At 41.5% G+C, this 21,114-nt stretch overlaps 1 protein-coding gene across 3 annotated transcripts in view; it reads right to left on the reverse strand.

Moving 5' to 3' along the window:
- The window catches only part of MON2 (MON2 homolog, regulator of endosome-to-Golgi trafficking), a 125,608-nt gene extending 116,425 nt beyond the window's left edge, over positions 1 to 9,183 (reverse strand). For 2 of the 3 annotated variants that reach the window (XM_080659850.1, XM_080659849.1), the window contains exon 1: positions 8,671 to 9,183. In XM_080659850.1, the coding sequence (XP_080515976.1) occupies positions 8,671 to 8,781 (111 nt within the window). In that variant the 5' untranslated portion in view covers positions 8,782 to 9,183. The remainder of the gene's footprint in view (positions 1 to 8,670) is intronic. The other variant, XM_080659852.1, reaches the window with a different exon arrangement.
- Positions 9,184 to 21,114: the final 11,931 nt, after the last annotated feature.

Genomic DNA, 21,114 nt, shown 5'->3' on the forward strand with positions numbered 1-21,114 from the left:
CACTTAAACAGAAATGGCTCTCTCTTTGCTTTGGGATTGAGTTTTAAATTGAATGGGTAGTTATTCAAGCAGTACTGTTATATATGAAAACACTGACTTGTAAGAGACTGATGTGGGGTGGAAGGAGGGTCACTCTGTCTTGCCTCCTGGATTTTGCATTAAGAAGCCCTAATTATCTATGTAATAGTGAACAACTTTGCCCTCCATCTCCTCTAACATAATATTTAAAAGAAGAAAAAAGAGGAACAATAAATTAAATGGACTTGACAGTCCAAATGCCACTGGACAGTTTTCACAGGTCTCTACAAAAGACAGCGGTGATAAAGTCTGTGTCCCAAACCTTCCTCCCTTACTGGCAACAAGGGGGAATTTTGCAGCTTATACACAACCATTTTTCGAAGATGTAAATACTGCTTCACAGATTCCAGTAGTTACTTTCAAAATATACGAGGGCTTTTATTCCCTTTATGAGTCAGTAACTCATAAGAAAAAAAAAAAAAACAAACCTGTGAGTGAAGATGTTAATTACCAACATTATCAATACCAGCAGAGAGAAACTGGAAGCAAGTATTCTGGAAGTTGTTAAGTAAATTATGGTGCATGGACTCTGATGAAAGATAATGCATTCATTGAAATAATAATAAGAAAGACTTGTACATATAGAAAATGTTTAAGCTAAAGTATCAAGTGAGAGAAAAATTACCAATGTATGGACACAGTGATTGCAGGTCTATCAGTATAACTGTATGGATGGATGCCAACTGCAAGAGAAGGCAAAAATGAAAGTTGTGAAGATATCAACTGGATTAAAGCAGGACCCATGAGAAGACCATCTTGGACTACACCTCATGGGAACAGATCAGAGAGTCTTTCTGAACTGATAGCCTGGGAGCAAGCAGGACATCAAAAGTTGACTTAAGTGAACCAATAACTCGTAACTGGAACCATGTAATTTCACTATGAGACTTTTTTTCCCCCCTTTGTTCAACATAATTTCAACCTGAAGAGGCAGCATGGAGGAACAGAAATAGGGCAAGGTGTCTGGGTTGCATCTCTGGGTTTAAATTCTGGTTTAATCCTTGCTCTGTCATTTATAAACTGAGCGAATTCAATTCCATCATAGGTAAAATGGGTTTATGTTGGGATTTGAACAGTTCAATAACTAATGTTTTTCTCTTCCTCCAAGAATCTGAATAAAATTTAAACCTACATGGGAAAAAAAAAGAACATTATCCAACCCTCATTCTTCACTGTCATAAGGTACTGAAAATGAGATCTTCTCCCTACCAGAAGAGCAAACTGACTTGGGCCTCAGTACCCAAATAGTTGACTAAGGGGAGAATCCTGTTATGGTAAGTTGAAGACATCTTTTTCACCAAATGTCCCCCTCAGCTAGCTAACACTGGACACTAAGGAACTCTATCACAGAACCTTTTTTTAAGGCAAAAATCCCTGCCAACCAACTTTTATCAGACCTGAATGGGAAAGAGGAAAAAAAGCCCAGCCAAGGAAGACTATTTGTACTTTATTATTTATACGCTTACCAAATCTACTTCATTAAAAAAGAAAAAAAATCCACCAAAAAACATAATTCTGACCCTCACCTCAAATGACTTTCATTCCCTTTGCTCTTCTACCACCCACTCCCTGGACCTCATCATCCTCTAGTGTAATACTACTTGGTATTCTAAAATCCAATGTCCCACTATTGTCCCAACCCCTATCCTTCTAATTCTCTCACTCCCCAAATCCACTGCTCTTCGATTAAATTGCTACTGCTAGCCGCTTAACCCATCCATCTTCTTCCAATCAATCAAAGTTTTATTGAATTTCCTTCTTTGGGAATACAATCTAGATCTTATGATCTATCATCACTCAACCATTCTCCCTGCCAAGACATATTCCAATCAATTTCTCCTCCACTTTGCCAATGTGATCCAAAGCTCCTCTCAAACTTCCTACCCATTACTTCTTCCGTCACTAATGAATCACAGCAACAAGCTTGTTTCCCTATCTTACCAAGAAAATAGAGGTCACAGGTCAAACTGTCCACAACTTCCTCTCTCTACTATGACCCTCATACAAATTTATCACATTCGAACCCATGTTTTCCTTTTCCCTTCCTCTGGCAGTAGAGAATGTTCTATCTCAGACTGAAAGCTAGTTCATACACTTATAGCCCTAAAACTCCAGCTATCTCAGGGACCTTACTCTAGCAAGTATTCCCTTTCTCTCCCAAATCCTTAACCTTAGCCTGCCCAGATGCCTCTTTCCCTTTAATGCTTTTGTTTCCCAAAGTTCCTTCTTTAGTCTTTCTTTTTTTTTTTTTTTTAATATATTTTATTGATTTTTTACAGAGAGGAAGGAAGAGTGATAGATAGTCAGAAACATCGATGAGAGAGAAACATCGATCAGCTGCCTCTTGCACACCTCCTACTGGGGATGTGCCCGCAACCAAGTTACATGCCCTTGACCGGAATCGAACCTGGGACCTTTCAGTCCGCAGGCTGACGCTCTTCCACTGAGCCAAACCGGTTTTGGCTCCTTCTTTAGTCTTAATGCTCTCATTTACACACTCTTCCTGGCCCATCTTATCTACTCTTATGGCTTCTACTGTCATGTACAAATTGATACTCCTAAATCTGAAATTCTAGGCCTCCCTCTTAAGTAACAAGCCATATTTTCAAATACCTACTGGTCAGTTCCACATGAATGTCACACATAAATCTTAAACTTAATATATTCATGACTACTCATTTTCCTCCAAAACATTTCCTCCTATATTCCTTCTTTTAGTTACCCACTCAGTTTCCCAAGCTAGAAATCGGAGAGGCATCATAGATTTCTCTTTCTACATATGCAAAGGTCACTATGCCCTGGTAATTATACCAGGTAAATCTCTTTTTAATCCATACTCTCTCTTTTACCCATGTTTACCACAATGCAAGCAACTTCCTGTCTACCTCCACTGTTAACCTCAGTGCAAGCAATCATCACTTTTAAAAATCTGCTCTCTGCCTCATTCTCAATCCTCTCTAATTCTTCCAATACTGTTATAGTAAAGTTACTAAATGAATTTGATCATACACTCCCTCTATTTTAATAGCTTTAAAAGTTTTAATGGCTCCCATGAAATTTATTTTACATGGAACACAAACATTTGCTGTTTTCTCTTCCCAGAATGACCCACACCATCACCACAACCTTCTTCTGTTGACTACCTTTTCATCATATAAAGAAGCACTCAACTCAAGAATTACAGCCAGGGCCGGTTTGGCTCAGTGGATAGAGCGTTGGCCTGCGGACTGAGGGGTCCCGGGTTCGATTCCGGTCAAGGGCACGTAACTTGGTTGCGGGCACATCCCCAGTGGGAGGTGTGCAGGAGGCAGCTGATCCATGTTTCTCTCTCATCGATGTTTCTAGCTCTCTATCCCTCTTCCTTCCTCTCTGTGGAAAATCAATAAAATATATTTAAAAAAAAAAAGAATTAAAAAAAAAAAAAAAAGAATTACAAACTCTATGCCCTAGAATCAGTGGTTCTCAACCTTTCTAATGCCGCGACCCTTTAATACAGTTCCTCATGTTGTGGTGACCCCCAACCATAAAATTATTTTCGCTGCTACTTCATAACTGTAATTTTGCTACTATTAATGAATTATAACATAAATATCTGTGTTTTCCGATGGTCTTAGGCGACCCTGCTAGCGGTTCTCAACCTGTGGGTCGCAACCTGTGGTGACCCCCAACCATAAAATTATTTTCGTTGTTACTTCATAACTGTAATTTTGCTACTGCAAAATTACAGTTATGAAGTAACAACGAAAATAATTTTATGGTTGGGGGTCACCACAACATGAGGAACTGTATTAAAGGGTCACGGCATTAGAAAGGTTGAGAACCACTGCCCTATGGTTTGTCTCAGTGAATAAAACATCAATATGAGGACTGAAGGGTCCCAGGTTCGACTGTGGTCAAGGGCACATGCCCAGGTTGCAGGCTCCATCCCCAATAGGGGGCATGCAGGAGGCAGCCAATCAATGATTCTCATCATTGATGTTTCTCTCTCTCTCTCCCTCTCCCTTCCTCTCTGAAATCAATAAAAATATGTTAAGAAAAAAAAGTATTACAAACTTTGATCACATTTCCATATTCAGTTAGATCCTCTCATCTGTGTTTATAGAGTGGTGCCTGCAAATAGAAAATGACTAAGAAGGTTTTACTCATTAAATACATAAACAAAGTTTCAGAGGACACTGCCACTGAAGGTCACTGAATAGCAATTACATGGAAGTAATTTTATAAAGCTTTAAATTTTTTAAACAAAAATTTTTTCATACAAATATTCCAAAACAAATTACCTAGTATACTTACGCTAAAAAAAATTATACTGCTGAGGTATGAAAATTTATATTTTAAGGACTAAGAAAAATAAGCAGGTGTAAAAAAAGAGGGAGGGATGTATTAGTTATTTAACCACTCCCCTCATTAGAAAATGACAGAATAAAATTATAGTCACTATAAAAACTAATATGCAAAGTATATATTTATAAGTGAAAAGAATTAAGATGGAGAAAACTACATACAAAATCCAAAGATAAGTAATAACAGTAAATAAGGCACTATCCTTTATCAATATTCGTTTCTTCTGTTTTTCTATCAGATTTGAAATCTTAAAAATTTCAACTTATCAATTTAAAAATATATACCACTAGAGGCTTGGTGCACAAAATTCATGCACAGGGGCTCCCCTCTGCCCAGCCTGCACCCTCTCCAATCCAGGATCCCTCGGGGGATGTCCGACTGCCAGTTTAGGCCCTAAACTGGCAGTTGGACATTCCTCTCACAATCCAGGACCACTGGCTCCTAATTGCTCACCTGCCTGCCTGCCTGGTATCCCCTAACTGCCCCCCACCACCGGCCTGATTGCCCCTCACTGCCTCTGCGTGCCGGCCTGGTTGCCCCTAACTGCCCCCCCCCTCTGCCAGCCTGATTGCCCCTAATTGCCCTCCCTGCCGGCCTGGTCGCCCCTAACTGCCCCCCTGCTGCTGGCCAGGTCGCCCCCAACTGCCCCCTCCCTGTCAGCCTAGTTACCCCTTACTACCCCCCCTGCTGGCCTGGTCGCCCTCAACTGTCCCCCTCTGCCAGCCTAATCGCCCCCAACTGCTGGCCTGGTCACCCCCAACTGCACCCCCCCCCCCCCGCGCCAGCCTGGTCACTCCTGTCTCCCCCCGCTGGCCTGGTTGCCTCTTACTGCCCCCCATGCCGGCCTGGTTGCCCCTAACTGCTCCCCTCTGCCGGCCTGGTCGCCCCTAACTGCCCCCCCTGTCACCCCTCACAGCACCCCCCCCCCCCACTGGCCTGGTCGCCCCACGCAGCCTGCTGTTCAGTCGTTTGGTCGTCCCTCACTAACCCCCCTGCCGACCTGGTCGTAGGCAGCCATCTTTGTGAGGGAGTGATGGTCAATTTGCATATTACCTCTTTATTATATAGGAGGATTGCCTGACCGGCATGGCTCAGTAGTTGAGCACTGACCTATGACCCAGAAGGTCAAGGTTCAATTGATTCCTGGTCAGGGTACATGCCCTGGTTGCCAGCTCCATCACCAGTAGGGGGCGTGCTGAAGGCAGCTGATCAATGATTCTCATTATTGATGTTTCTGTCTCTCTCTCCCTCTCTTCTTTCTGAAATCAACTAGAGGCCCAGTGAACGAAATTCGTGCAGGGGGGGGAGGTGTCCCTCAGCCCAGCCTGCACCCTCTCCAATCTGGGACCCCTCGAGGGATGTCCGACTGCCCGGGTGGGGGCCAGCTGGTTTGCTCTGAAGGGTGTCCTGGATCAGGGTGGGGCTTCCCTTGGGGCGTGGGGCGGCCTGGGCGAGGGGCTTGTGATGGTTTGCAGGCTGGCCACACCCTCTGGTGACCCCTGGGATCTGGGATTTATTTATCTTCTACAATTGAAACTTTGTAGCCTGGAGTGGAGCCAAGCCTTCTGCTTGCTCCAAGGCAGCAGCCATTTCTGTTGGGATTTATGTATCTTCTATAATTGAAACTTTGTAGCCTTAAGTGGAGGCCTGGGCTGGCCAGGGTGTGTGGAAAGCTTGGCTTCCTCCATTGCTGGGGGCAACCCTAGCCTCCTGCTCTTTCCAGCTCCATGGCTGCTGCCATTTCTGTTTGAATTTATGTATCTTCTATCATTGAAACTTTGTAGCCTTGAATGGAGGCCTAGGCCAGCAAGGGCAGGCGGAAAGCTTGGCTTCCTCCATTGCCGGGGAAACCCAAGCCTCCCTCCTGCTCTCTGTGGCTGAAGGCCATCTTGGTTGGGTTTATTTGCATATTCGCTCCTGATTGGCTGGTGGGCGTGGCTGATGGGTGTAGCGGAGTGATGGTTAATTTGAATATTACTCTTTTATTAGATAGGATAATATATATAGCGCCAAGCACTGTGGCCCAACTATAGAGTGCCTCACTTCAAGTATTGGGGAAGAATACATCTCTTCCAAAGCACATATGCAATTAGCACTGTCCTGTATTATTAATCTGTTCACTGTTCTTGAGCAGATTAATAAGTAGTCAGAACAAACAGTTTCAGGTAATATTGTGAAGATACTGGGGAAGTGTAAACAATTGAACTAGTATGCGGATGAAAATGCTTTTTAACCATAGAAAGGTTTTGCCTGAGGGTCTATCAATCACACACCCCTCCCCAAATAAAAATCACCAAATAAAACTGAAAACTTATCAGTTCCTTAAAGAACAAAAGCCAAAATTTGGCATTGGTATTAAATTACATGAAACTTTTAATTCAACCAAAATATATATTGAAAGTCAAGTCTACCTCCTAAAAAATCATCACTATTAGGCTAATTATTTCACTCTTGTTTTAAACTTGTGAAACAGTCATTTTTCAATTTCTAAAGGAGGGCCTTAAGTATATTAGAAGTATCATTAGTTATGGAATCAAAGTTCTTACATTCAACAAATTCTTACAGAGTATGCACTATGTATACAATTATGTATCAGAGATAATCACAACATTTACTTTTGTCATTACCTCAAAGACTAGGTGCAATTACTAAATATCTCTTTAGCCAGTGTTCAAGTAAAAAAGCTAATGAGCTATACTGAAAGTTCCTAGATTAGAAATGAATTGAGTTCTAGAACTTTGTAAGTTATCTGTTTGGAATTCTGAATGCCTTTTACAATAGAAATGATTTAATAAGTGGCAACTGAATTCTCATACTAGAAGCCTAAAGTACAGAAGAATCACAGTTTTTACATAATTTATAAAGTCAGTTCTATAAATTATGGTTAAAATTATAAAATAGGATTTGACATTTAAGAGCATTTTCTTATAATGGGAACAGCCTAATTTTTAAAATTAGTTATTACTTTCAACAGAAGATGATATAGAAAAAATAAAAAGCAATATCAAAATAAATTTTTTAATATCTGAAATAAAACATATCATAATGATCATCATCTTTCCAAAAGTGGTACATTTGATTTCCAACATTGAATAATATTTGCTCATTTTATTAAAGAAATACTAGATGATGTTTGTTAAAGATGAGACCAAAGCATTTGCAGACTAGTTAAGTTTCCTTGGAAACCTAAAATCTGAAGTTTTTTGGTAAGTTCTAACCACAGAATCTTTACAATAATAAAGGCAAAACATTTAAACAATTTTGAAAATACTTCAAAATTCTTTGGTGAACTTTTAGGGCAATTAGTAAATGAAACTGCAGATATACTATACTACATTAAATAAAAATAATTGCTTTGACAAAAATATCACTGAAATATCTTATTCCAGAAATGAGGAAATAAATTAAGCAGCGTTTTAAAAAAGTTTAAGAGAAATTAAATGGCACCTTAAGAGTAAGAGCCAATAATGAATAAGTGTTAAAAATTTCAATTAAGTATTTAGAGAATTTAATTTGTATAGATGTATTTAATAATATGAGCCTCTTTAATAATACCCTTTTTGCTGTGACAACTTTCCTATCGTAATCTAATCAATCCACCCTTTAACCCTATTTTACATCTGAAATAAAACTGAAGTTCAGAGAGGTTAAGATGTATTCCTAATACTTTAAACAATAAAAAAAGAGGTATTCCTAGCACAAACGTCCCACTTTAGTATTGCTCATAACAAGGTTTAACATGGTTACTGTGGGTCTTCAATACATGTCCTAAGTTAGGTGTATCTGGACAATATAATAACACTTCATGAATTGATACAGAGTTAAGCTACATGACAACATGACAAGAAAAGCTACTTCCAATGGAGTGATATATACTATAAAGGTGAGGAGCACAGATTTCACCACACGATGAATATGAGCTTTTAGAAGCAACAAACAAATTTTTTCAACTCTGGCTTGGCTTTTCCGAGTTTGGAAAAGGCGAGGCCCGAAAGGGCTGAATCGGCTCACACCGCGAACTTCATTTCTCACTCCCGAGCACAGGAGAGCAGAGGAAATCAAAAGTGCCTCAGACCTCTCCCAAGGAAACGATTAAAAGCGTTTGTGGAACAACCCACCGACTCGCAAATCTGGACAGGGAAAGGCCAAATGAAAATTAGACCGGGCTGTCCGATGGCTGGGAAGGACCGGGTCTGAGAGGAACGGCCAGGCTCCCCGCGCCCTCTCCCGACGTGGCCCGAAGCTTACCTCCTTGACAGGTGGGAATTTCTTCTTGCACTCCAAGGACAGGGCCCTCAAGTCGCTCTGCATATTCTCCAGCAGCTTCTTGACCGCTTCGGGGCTGTTGGTGCTGGACATGATCCACCAAGTTCCGAGCCAATTTCCGAGAGGCGCAAACGAACTCCGGCACTGTCAGCTCCCGGGGGCGACAGGCAACTCCCCGCAGGCACCTCCGGCCCTCCCACCGCCCGCCTCTGGGGCTCCGCGGGGACTCCACTGGGCCTGGACTGCCCACCGGAGCCAGCCCGAGTGCCTCCGGCAGCCTCCTCGCAACTCCCCCGTCTCCTCTCCGCGTTGTCCCTGCAGTCGCCCGCCCCGCTAGGCCCCGCCGGCTCCGGCCGAGGAGCCCACTATGCGGGCAGGTCCCTCCCGCTGCCGCGGGGCCCAGCCACACGGGTCGTCACTAGCTTCAGCGCCGGTTCCCCAAACCCCACAGATTCGCCGACGCCATTAGCCAAGTGGCCCACAATTCCGAGCGCGGCGGGGGACACGTCAGCGGCACTTCCGGGCCGTGGCCACCGCCCCCGCCGTAGCCAACCCGTGCGGGGAGCAGCGGGCAGGGCGTGGCCAGGGGCGGGGTCACGCTCAGGGCCGGCTCGGTACCGGGCGGGGCGCACCAGCATCCGAGTGGGTTTAGCGCTCAGCTTGCCTCACCTAGATTTGCTTCCTTTTCGGTGACAAGAGTCTGAACTGAGCACCAGCTATTCCTTGGCGTATCTTTTTGCGTATTTCATTGTAAACAAGTGTGCTTCCTTTTGGATTAATCTTCATTTGTCGTGTCCCTCTTCATTTCTGCTCTCTCGAATCTCTGGGCTAGTGTCCCCGAGTTAACGCCTACCTCCTGTGAATTTTTCACCCCCTTGAGCACCTATATTGCAGTTCCTCCATAGGGGTGCACTTACTGAGAAGTAGCCACTACTTCTGCCATTTGTAAAATGACAGATAAAACTGCCAGACCCTCCGCCGGCTTTCCATTTCAACCCAAATAAAAGCCAAAATTCCTTGGTTCACCGACCTGGCGCTACACGACCTACCCCTCCCCTCTCACCTCCTGTACACCTCCCCGCTAAAATGAAAGTTTCAGAAGCGCTGGAACCCCCGCTCCCCCTCCGTTTTGTTCCCTGCTGTATTTCGAGTGCCTAGGACAGTGCTTGGCACAAAGCAGATGATCAATAAATAGTTGTTGAATCAATGAGTATCCTACTAAAAGCAGCGTTTTGACGCTCAAATAAGGAACCGATGTAAAAGCCTTCATTAGGTCTGCAGTGCCAAATACACGTGAGGCAAAATAAAGATAAAAATCATGTGAGCCCTAACCGGTTTGGCTCAGTGAATAGAGCGTTGGCCTGTGGACTCAAGGGTTCCAGGTTCGATCCCGGTCAAGGGCATGTGCCTTGATTGCGGGCACATACCCAGTAGGAGGTGTGCAGGAGGCGGCTGATTGATGTTTCTATCTCATCGATGTTTCTAACTGTCTGTCTCCCTTTCTCTCTGTAAAAAATCAGTAAAATATATATTTTTAAAAATCATCTAAGCTTCTCGGAAGATTCCGGTCAGGATGCTTTTGCCCCAGACATTTTACAGCTACTGAATAGGAAGCAGAGAGAGGTAGAGTGAAAACCTGAACCAAGGTAGAGGTAGGAGATGAAGAAATAGACACCTTCAGACAACTGAAGGTTTACAGAACTATGATATTGTCAGTGGGTGGCAGGTGGCAATGGTTGGCTGTAAAATAAAGACTTGTACCACAATTACTTTGTAAACTAAATAATTTCTTTTTTTATTCTGAGAAGCAAACAAGGATGGATGAAGGTGGCAGATGAGAATGAGTAGGATGAGGTACTGTTCTAACTTCTAGAACAGTAATTTGGATCATTTATGGGTATTACACAACTTCTGGGAACTTTGACAGCTCCTATGGCATAAAGTTTATGTATTAAAAGCTGTGAACTTAACAAAAAAAATTAAGCTTAGGGGAAATATGTGGCAGACATTATTATTGAGGCCCCAAGGAGCTTTTAAAAATGATCTTCTAATAATTGGCCCAGTATTCTAGGATCAAGTTCCTGCCCTAATTTTTCTTTTGAAATTTAGTTTTTTTTAATATATTTTTATTGATCTCAGAGAGGAAGGGAGACGGAGAGAGATAGAAACATCAATGTTGACAGAGAATCATTGATCAGCTACCTCCTGCAGGGACTGGGATGGAGCCTGCAAACCAGGCATGTGCCCTGATAGGGAATTGAACCGTGACCTCCTGGTTCACAGGTCAACACTCAATTGGGCTATTTTTTTATTATTAATAACTTTGGCATGATTGACTCAAAATCAACTTTCTTAGAGTCTTTTACCTCTCTGTTATATAAAGTTGAGGAAATGCAACTGGAATTCATTAATTAAAAACAATACTTATAAGGATTTGAAAAGACAATCTTTTCTTAAGGTGGAACTATTACCCATATCTAGTATTCTGTAAATTTCTTTAAAAAAAAAACACAAATAGTTTTCTACATACATATGCCTAGAGAGATGATCTTGCCCCAATACATAATTTTATGCCAAAACCTAGCTCATTAGCAGAGGTAAAACAAATTTGGTTCTATACGTTAAGATATGAAGTAAATTCAGGAGTTAGCATTCTGAAAAACATAATTATTTCTCTTTTAATGGCAAAACCAAAATTCAAATACATATTGTTCTTAAGTACTTCAAGATGTACTTTCAAAATTGTAGCACACCTATAAGTGCTGGTATGAGTGTAAAGTGGTTTTCTGTGACTACAAAATCTATCTTCATTGAAAGTTACATTAATAAATGCCTGGTACACTCAATCTTTTATTATCATAAGTAATGCTTTCATAGTATTATCAAGCAATAGTCAAACCTTCAGCTCTGAAGTAAAAAACCCTCAGTTTGAATCTTAGTCCTCACAGGACTTAGTCCCTTCCTCTCTCGAATCTTCAGTTGTTTTTCACATCAGGAAAAGAAGAAAATACAAGTGCTTTCCTCATGAGGTCTTTCTAATATTTAAAGGAGATATTGCTGATAAAGCACAATGCCTGGCACATAGTAAGTATTGAGTAAATGTTTTAAGTAGGCAGTAGAAAAAGAGAACTCTTTGTAATCATTACTCACTCTGTCTTTTATTAATTTCTAAGTAGACTAATTATCAGCAAATTTTAGTTGAAAATTAGGAAACCCATCTTTTTCTGAGCCTTTGTTATAAATCTTTTAGAAAATTCACCTATTTAACCATGCACATATATTCATGTGTAACAAGAAAAGTCATCTAATATCATTCTGAAATATCTATCTCAGTTTAATGATGAAATACAAATACTAGTATTACTCAATCTACCTTTCTAGTTATTCAATCCCTCAGTTTTTACCATTATTCATTTATTCTCCTCTTGGACTTTTCTCTTGTCCACCTACTCCTTAAATCAGGGGTGGGAAATGTGTGGCCCTGCCAAGGCATTAGGGGTGAGTTAATTAAATATTTGACCACATATAGCAGGCAAATTTTTAAGTTAATAATTTTGTATGGCCGAGAATGATGTTATGAATATCCACATGGCCCATGGCAGAAAAAAGGTTCCCCAACCCTGTCTTAGATATTAGTATTTTCTAGAATTCTATGCTTTCTTTTCTTCTTAATTTATTCTCCCAGAGTGATTTTATGCACACCAGTGGCTCGATTACTACCAGTCTATTGATATCACCCTGTATAACCTCCAGATTGACAAATAACAATAGAATGTTCAGATTAACCAAAATACAACAGAGTCACCACTTAGATGCAATATCAGCTAAGAGGCAAGGTACCTCATTAATCTCATGTCATACAATGCACAACATGAAATCTAAGTTGCAGTACAGAGGATATTCAGATATGAATAAATCCTTTATTCTCAGCTTCCCTATGCTTACATAGCCTAGTTCAAGTATGTTCCTGAATTTAGGGCTGTGGGGATAAAACAAGAAACTGCTGCCCAGATATCTCTGAAAATCATGATATCAAGCCTTATACACAGTTATAACTCCAGCGATCTTATGTGAAATTCAAACATTGCCTACTGTACATCTTTTTTTTATTTAATAAATCTTTATTGTTCAGATTATTACAATTGTTTCTCCTTTTTTCCCCCCATAGCTCCTCTCCACCCGGTTCCCACCCCACCCTTTGCCCTTACCTCCCCCCACACTGTCCTCATCCATAGGTGTACGATTTTTGTCCAGTCTCTTCCTGAACCCCCCATTCCTTTTTCCCCCTGAGAATTATCAGTCCACTCCCTTTCTATGCCCCTGATTCTATTATATTCACCAGTTTATTCTGTTCCTCAGATTTTTAATTCACTTGATTTTTAGGTTCACTTGTTGATAGATATGTATTTGTTGTTCATAATTTTTCTCTTTACTTTTTTCTTCTTCCTCTTCTTAAAGAATACCTTTCAACATTTCATATAATACTGGTTTGGTGGTGATGAACTCCTTTAGCTTTTTCTTATCTGTGAAGCTCTTTATCTGACCTTCCATTCTGAATAATAGCTTTTCTGGGTAGAGTAGTCTTGGTTGTAGGTTCTTGCTATTCATCATTTTGAATATTTCTTGCCACTCTCATCTGGCCTGCATAGTTTCTGTTGAGAAATCAGCTGACAATCGTATGGGTGCTTCCTTGTAGGTAATTAACTGTTTTTCTCTTGCTGCTTTTAATATTCTCTCTTTGTCTTTTGCTCTTGGCATTTTAATTATGTGTCTTGGTGTGGTCCTCTTTGGATTCCTTTTGTTTGGGGTTCTGTGTGCTTCCTCGACTTGTAAGTCTATGTCTTTCACCAGGTCGGGGAAGTTTTCTGTCATTATTTCTTCCAATAGGTTTTCAGTATCTTGCTCTCTCTCTTCTTCTGGCATCCCCATAATTCTGATGTTAGTACGCTTGAAGTTGTCCCAGAGGCTTCTTATACTATCTTCAACTTTTTGGATTCTTTTTTCTTTTTTTTTGCTTTTCCGGTTGAGTATTTTTTGCTTCTTTGTATTTCAAATCTTTGACTTGATTCTTGTGTTCCTCTAGTCTGCTGTTGGGTCTCTGTATAATATTTTTTATTTCAGTCAGTGTATGTTTAATTTCTAGTTGGTCCTTTTTCATATCTTCGAGGGTCTCGCTAAATTTATTGGCCTTTTCTAGGATAGTCTTGAAAAGCCTTATAACCGTGGTTTTGAATTCTATAGCCAGTCGTTTGTTTTCCTCTATTTCTTTCATTTGTGATCTGTTTCTTCATCTCCCCATTTTTCACTGCTTCCCTGAGTTGGTAGGGTAGGTTTGTGTGCTAGGTTTCCTTTATGGCACAGTGGGTCGGCCTCCCCAGTTAACCTAAGGTGGACACTCTTGGTGAACCCCTTTGTGGACTGTGTGTACAGCCTTGTTGTAGTTACGTCTTGATTGTTGTTGGTATCACTGGGAGGAATTGACCTGCAGGCCAGTTGGCTGTGAGGATCAGCTGTGTCTACACTGGGAGATTTTGGGTGCTGGAGACAGCCTTATAGGATTAGCCTTGCCAGATTGCAAAAGCCTCTGTGCTCAGCTTGGAAGGGGTGGAGTCTCAGGGCGGAGCAGACAGTCTTGGCTTCCCGTCAGCCCTGCCCTTGTGCACGAGTCTCTAGACCTCTGCCTTCCGCGGTTCCCGAGTTTCCGCCTTACAGTCCAGATTTCCCCCGTAAGAGCGTGGGTCCCCAGGGGCTCGCCCGGAACTGTGGTTCAGTGCAGTCGGAACTGGGGTTCAGTGCAGTCAGGAGCTTCGACTCCCTTCTGCTAGGGATAGCCTGTGGCAACCTCCTCAGTCAGTCTTTGTGCGCACTCACGCCTCCAGACCCCTGCCGCCACGGCTCCCCTGAGTCTCTGAGTCTCCGAGTGCCTTTCTCTCTACCTGACAGTCCAAACCCTGTATGAGCTTGGGTCCACAGGGTTTCGCCTGGAACTGAGGTTCAGTGCAGTCGGAACTGGGGTTCAGTGCAGTCGGGGTCTTCCTTCCCCCTCCCGCCAGAGAAAGTCAGCCAGGCACTCCGCCGCCCTTCCTCTCTGCGCACACGTGTCTCCGTACCTCAGCTCTTTGCCGCTCCTTCTCCGTGAGCTTTCCTCTTTCCTTCTAGTTGTAGAATTTCCACTCAGCCAGCTTTCCTGTGGTTCTGGATGGTGTCTGTTCTGTCTTTTAGTTGTAGTTTTGAAATTGTTGTGCAGGGCAGCAGTTTAAGTGCTTACCTATGCCGCCATCTTGGTTTCTCCACCTACTGTACATCTTTACCTGGAAGTCTCATTGGTACCTAACACTCTTCCTCAAAAAGGAGCTGGTCCTCTTTATACATCATCTTTCCCAATGAAAGGCACCACCATCCATTGGTTGCCCAGACCAGGAAACTAAGAATCAACGTTGACTTTTCCGGCTCCCTCATCCACTGCATCTAAGGGGAATAAAATTCTGTTCATTCATCCACTTTTCTCCATTCTCACTAGCTTGGTTCAGGCCATCATCATCTCTCACTGGTTTTAAACAATAGTTTTCAAAGTATAATCTCTACCTCTAATCCGTTTTCAATTTATTTTCCACAATTATTTTTCACACTTGTCCCAGAGTCTTCTTTCTAAAATGAAAATATGAATGTCTTTTATTATTTTCATATTAAAGTTCAAACTCCTTAACGTGGTGTACTAGAGTCTCTTAGCAGTAGGGGTTCAAAGAAATAATCTATGAGAAAATAGAGGGAAAGGAATTCGTCTCTAGTACTTAAGTATTACCAAGACACATCTGCTCTTTGTCTCTGCTAAATTTTCTTCTGCTTCTGCTAACCAATCGCCTCATTCCTAATTCTATATGCATAGAGATTCTGCTTTCTCATAGCTTCTGCTTCCTCATGTCTTCGGCTACTTCATGGTCTCTGCTGTTTTTCTTTTTTCTCTGTGTCTATTTAGCTTCTATCTCACTACCCTACCAACTACATACTTTCTCTTTATGTATCACATTCAACTTTATAAAGAAAAAGAATCTAAGTAATTCAGGAAATCGAATATAGATGGTATATTCCGTTTTGCTATGCTTTTTGCCAGACCACCTCCTGAGTCACTGAAAAGAATACAGATCAACTTGGAGGATGGAACACTCTGGTTCAAACAGTTGTGGTGAAGGGCAATTGGTTCATGTGGCCAGGGTAAGGGGTTCACATAGAACAGAACATAAGCACCTGTAGTGATAAAGATAAAGCAGAGATGTTAGTTGAATGAATTAATAAGAAATTGCAAATGTGTTTGTAAATGCTTCCCTACCCACTTTTTATGAGTAATTTTGAGTGTTTATAATTCAAAGTTTTTGTGATTGGAGATTAAAACTGTTAAACTCCTAATTAATAGTTACTGTGAATTTAATTTTAGATTTAACTTAGTCTCACTCTATTATTTTTTCCTTTGTCGCCCTTAATTCTTTTTCTGAATTACCTTTCCTAAAATCAATTCATTTTTATAGTTTTCTTTGTCTAAGATTTTCACTTAGTCTAGAAATTATTAGTTTTTAATGCCTCTTGGTATATGCTGTCTATGTATTTCTTAAACCATGTTCTCCAAGAATCTCTAAAGCTTTAATATTCAGAATTAAAACTTATAACTTGCTGACTGGTCTAAATTACATACTGACTGAATATTTCTTCATGAAATAAAGAAATAATTACACAGATAAATTAGGAGTAGAGAACCTATAATTTACTATTTCAAACACTATGTTCCTAGACGTAATAATAGGTTGCTTATAAGTTTCACATAGCTATTCTCCAAAATTATTTTGTAAACCTTTTATTTTCTGCCTTTATTGTAACTGCTTTAAGAACAGTTATGATTCTTGCATGTGGTACATCAAAGTTTGGTTTGTGTCGTGTGAAATTGCAGTAACAGAGAAGTAACAAAGAAGGAACAGATTTTTCACAAGATCTTTACTACACAGCTTCTGGTCCTTCCCTAACTCATTGTTTCAATCAGCTACTGGAATACAAATGGTACAGAAATAGTTCTGCTATGAAGCCTGGCTGACGTGGTTCAGTGGTTGAGCGTCAACTCATGCACCAAAAGGTCACAGGTTCGATTTCCAGTGAGGGCACATGCCTGGGTTTCAACCTCTGTCCCCAGCAGCGGGCATGCAGGAGGCAGCCAATCAATGTTGGTGTTTCTCTCTCATTGATGTTTCTATCTCTTCTTTCCCTTTCCCTTCCTCTCTCTCTAAAATCAATCAAAACGTATTGAAAAAGAAAAAAAAAGAAACAGAAGCAACAGTCACCCCTGACAGATGTCCTCCACTCCCAGCAGCTCACAGAGTGTTCTAACCAGCAAAGGGAGGAGGGGGCAGTGTACAGATCTGCCAGGTTCCTCCCACATTACAGAGGTAGAGATTGGAATTCTGCAGCATTTTCACCAACCAGAGGATTATAGACTCCTTCGTTCTGTGGTTGTGATGAATTATTTGAACATTTTTAATATTAACAACAAATTATTTTAGAGGTGTTTCTTCTAATAGCTGTGCTATTTGTTTTTTTTTGTTTTGTTTTTTTTTAATATATTTTATTGATATTTCACAGAGAGGAAGGGAGAGGGACAGAGAGCTAGAAACATCGATGAGAGAGAAACATCGACCAGCTGCCTCCTGCACACTCCCCACTGGGGATGTGCCCGCAACCAAGGTACATGCCCTTGACCGGAATCGAACCTGGGACCTTTCAGTCCGCAGGCCGACGCTCTATCCACGGAGCCAAACCGGTCTTGGCTAGCTGTGCTATTTGTATGCTACCTTAAGACTTTGTGTCTTATTCTTGCTTTCAACCTTGGTTCCTGAGCCCAAGACCACACCAGGTGACTACACAGCTAAAATCAGGAACAGCTGCAATGACTAATGACCCTCTACTTTTGCACTAACCGATAGGTGGAGACCATGACCCTGTGCCTAGTCATCCCAGCTCCTTTAAATGACCTCTCTTATTGCCATGTCTCAGTGGAAACCACACTGATGGGGTCTTCGGGGCAGACATCATTCATAGTCTTCATTCTGAACTGTTCTCCTGGACTTGCTTCTCTGTCCTTTGACTCCAGCCTTAGTGGCTGTATAAATTGGCTTCCCTGGGAGCAGGCCATAAAGAGAGATTTGCTTGCAAGTAATTTATTAAGAATGATTTTTCCAGGAGAAGCCAGCTTTCAGGAAGCAGGGTAAAAGCCAATCAGACAAAGCCCCAGGGAGGTCAGGGGAACATTAGGCAATGGACTATCTCACACATCAGCCATTGGCTAAGGTCCTTTGGCTCTCTGAGTATGTGGAGCAAAGAAACCAAAGGCAGTCCTTTGGAGGAAGAAGCACGCTGAAAGAAGGGGAGCAGAGAAGGCGGGACAGGCCCCACAGAAATGATGAAAGGGATAAGGATCTGTACAGAATGCTCACTGCCTTTTCTTCCTGGGCCACTGTCATTCATTACCTCCTCTAGATCAACTCATTCCTGAGATCCTTTTATCCTGGCCTCCACTTTGAAACAGTGCTCTCTCGCCAGGCATATTCTAGCCCAGTAGTTTTAAACTGGGGCAATTTTCCCCTCCCATCTTCCCTAATCTCTCTGTACTGGGACATTTGACAATGTCTGAAGATATTTTAGATTGTAACAACTTGGGGAGGGGATACTAATGGCATTTAGTGGGTAATGGCCAGGGCTAATGCTAAACATTTTACAATCCACAAGGCAGCCTCCCTAAAAAAGAAATATCCAATCCAAAATGTCAATAGTGCCGAGGTTGAGAAACCCTGCATCTAGATTCAGTTTCAGTATTTTACTGCTTTGATCTGTGTTTGAAACCCTGGCTCATAACCTGAGTGGTACCCCAATTCTCTAGGATTATTCTTATGAATCTCCAGACCCCTCCTCAGGCTGAATTAGTCCCTGCAGCCCAGTCTCATGACATGCCCACCTGCCTGGATCTCAGAATATTGCCTGCTCTCTGTATCTAGGATCTTTCTCTGCCCACATGGCTGAACAACCAGTTCCTCTGGCTGGATCTTGTTGAAGTCAGTCATCCATCCTGAATATCAATATCATCTGTTGTTAATCTGTTCTTAGATATCAAATGCCACCTCCCGGTCTAGACTTCTTCCGATAGCCTCCATTTAATCTGTTCTCTTCTGGCCGGTTCTTCCCACTTTTCAACCTATTGCTCTTCCACCAAATGGGCACCTACAGTTTCACATTCCCATCCTTCCGTGTTAGCCCCATCTTCATGCAGTTAACACTCCTATGTCTAGCTGCTTTACTAGACACCTCAAAAGAGGTAGGCAGTCATGTTGTTTTAGCTCAGTATTTCCTAACTGGAAAAAATCAGGAGAGAGGTGGTCCATGCAAAGCAGCCTAAGTTCTCCTCTAAGTCTCAAGAGAGGTAATCACTGCTCTTTATGGAGCAACTGTGTAGGAAGTTCTCTACTAAATGCATTTACTATGTCATTTAACCTTTGCAAAAAGTCCCGTGAGTGAAGAATCACTGTTTCTAGTTTACAGATGAGGAAACTCAGGCTCAAAAAGATTAATGCACTTACTAAAGGTGCTATAGCTACTAAGTGTGAGTCAGAATTCCATCTCAGGTTTTTTGTCTCTAAAACTTGTGCTACTACTTCTTTTGTATTTCAGAAATTGTCCCATGAAAAATCTGGTGAAGCTTGAGGCCTGCCTCCTCCCTTAATCTATTTCCCAAACATCTTATTGATTGGGACTTATCTTTTAGATGACTTATTTAAGAAGGAAGAATTTTAGGTTTGTCATAACATTCAATATATTTCCCTATGTGGAATAACATATATCCCATTTAACTGTAAGCTTATTTTTCTGTCTCCGTGCTATACTATAAGTGCTTCAGTGGAAAGGCCCTTGTTATTTATACCTATATTCTTGGCAATTGGTATAGATATATACTACCTCCAATAAACATTTGTTTTAGCTATACAGATTTTTGTCTTCAATCAAAGAGGAGCAAAGGTACTGAGAAAGTTATCAAGATAAGAATTCATGTAAAGGAAAGCAAAATAAGGGACTAGGTTATACACTTTGGGCAACCTACTCCCACAAAGAGGACTAGGATAAATCAGGTAGAAGTGAGGGCTTTCCTGTACCTGCCACCATACATCTTTTCCAAAATAGCGGCTTCCTCCCCTCAAGAAACATTTGGTGAGTGAGTGATTGAGTAAATGAATGCTACTACCGGTATAATGATGGGATTTTTTAATTCAGATTTTCAGACCTCAACTGTATAAATACCTGGCCATTGTAAAAACAACTGTATGTAATAGTATATGGTGTGTGCCAGAAGTAAATGTCTCCTGTCTTTGAAATAAAACCTGAGTAACAACTCATAATTCTTCTTTTTTTTAAAATATATTTTATTGATCCTTTACAGAGAGGAAGGGAGAGGGATAGAGAGCTAGAAACATCGATGAGAGAGAAACATTGATCAGCTGCCTCCTGCAGACCCCACACTGGGGATGTGCCCGCAACCAAGGTACACGCCCCTGACCGGAATCGAACCTGGGACCCTTCAGTCCCCAGGCCGACGCTCTATCCAGTGAGCCAAACCAGCCAGGGCTCATAATTCTTCTTGAGATCAATGAAAACAATGTAGATTCTTAATAGATGACTTTAGTATCTAACTCCCCTCTCCCTCAAACTTCTCCCCATTCTCTCACCTCCAGTCCTCAATACCCCAGGACATGTTATCTGTTCTGCAAAGCAAAAGGAAAAAAAAAGGCTTAAAGGCAGAAATTTAACAGTTGTTTTTTCTTTTTTGCTCCTTCCTCCCCAGTCCCGTTTCCCAGTTGCCTGCATTTTAAGCCTACCTCGACTACTAGGCAGACTTACATCATCAGTATTGCAACAGGTACAGCACTGCATGTATTTCTCAGCAATTGATCTGTTTGTTTGTTTGTTAATCCTCACCCAAGGATTTTTTTCCCCATTACTTTTTAGAAAGAGTAGAAGGGAGGGAGGACGGAGGGGAAAGGCAGAGAGAAACATCAATGTGAGAGAGACATATCGACTGGTTGCCTCCCCGAACTTGCCTGGACCGGGTCTGAATGAACCCACAACCCAGGCATGTTTCCCTTGACTGGAATCGAACCTGAAATCCCTACCCACACAGGCTGACGCTCTAACCATTTAGCACACCGGCCAGGACTCAGGAATTGATCTTGTCTTTTTTCCTTTTCAATGCTAAGTGTACTTTGGTTCTTTTCAAGACACAATGCAAGATCTTTTTTGAGTTACAGGGGATTAGAGGTAGAAAGAATGTTAGAGATGATCTAACCTATTTGTTTTACAGAAATGCCCAAGGTAGCAGATAACCCAAGCTAGTCAATAATGATG

Source organism: Plecotus auritus, assembly GCF_963455305.1.
Source record: "Plecotus auritus genome assembly, chromosome: 3".
Taxonomy (NCBI): Eukaryota; Metazoa; Chordata; class Mammalia; order Chiroptera; family Vespertilionidae; genus Plecotus; species Plecotus auritus.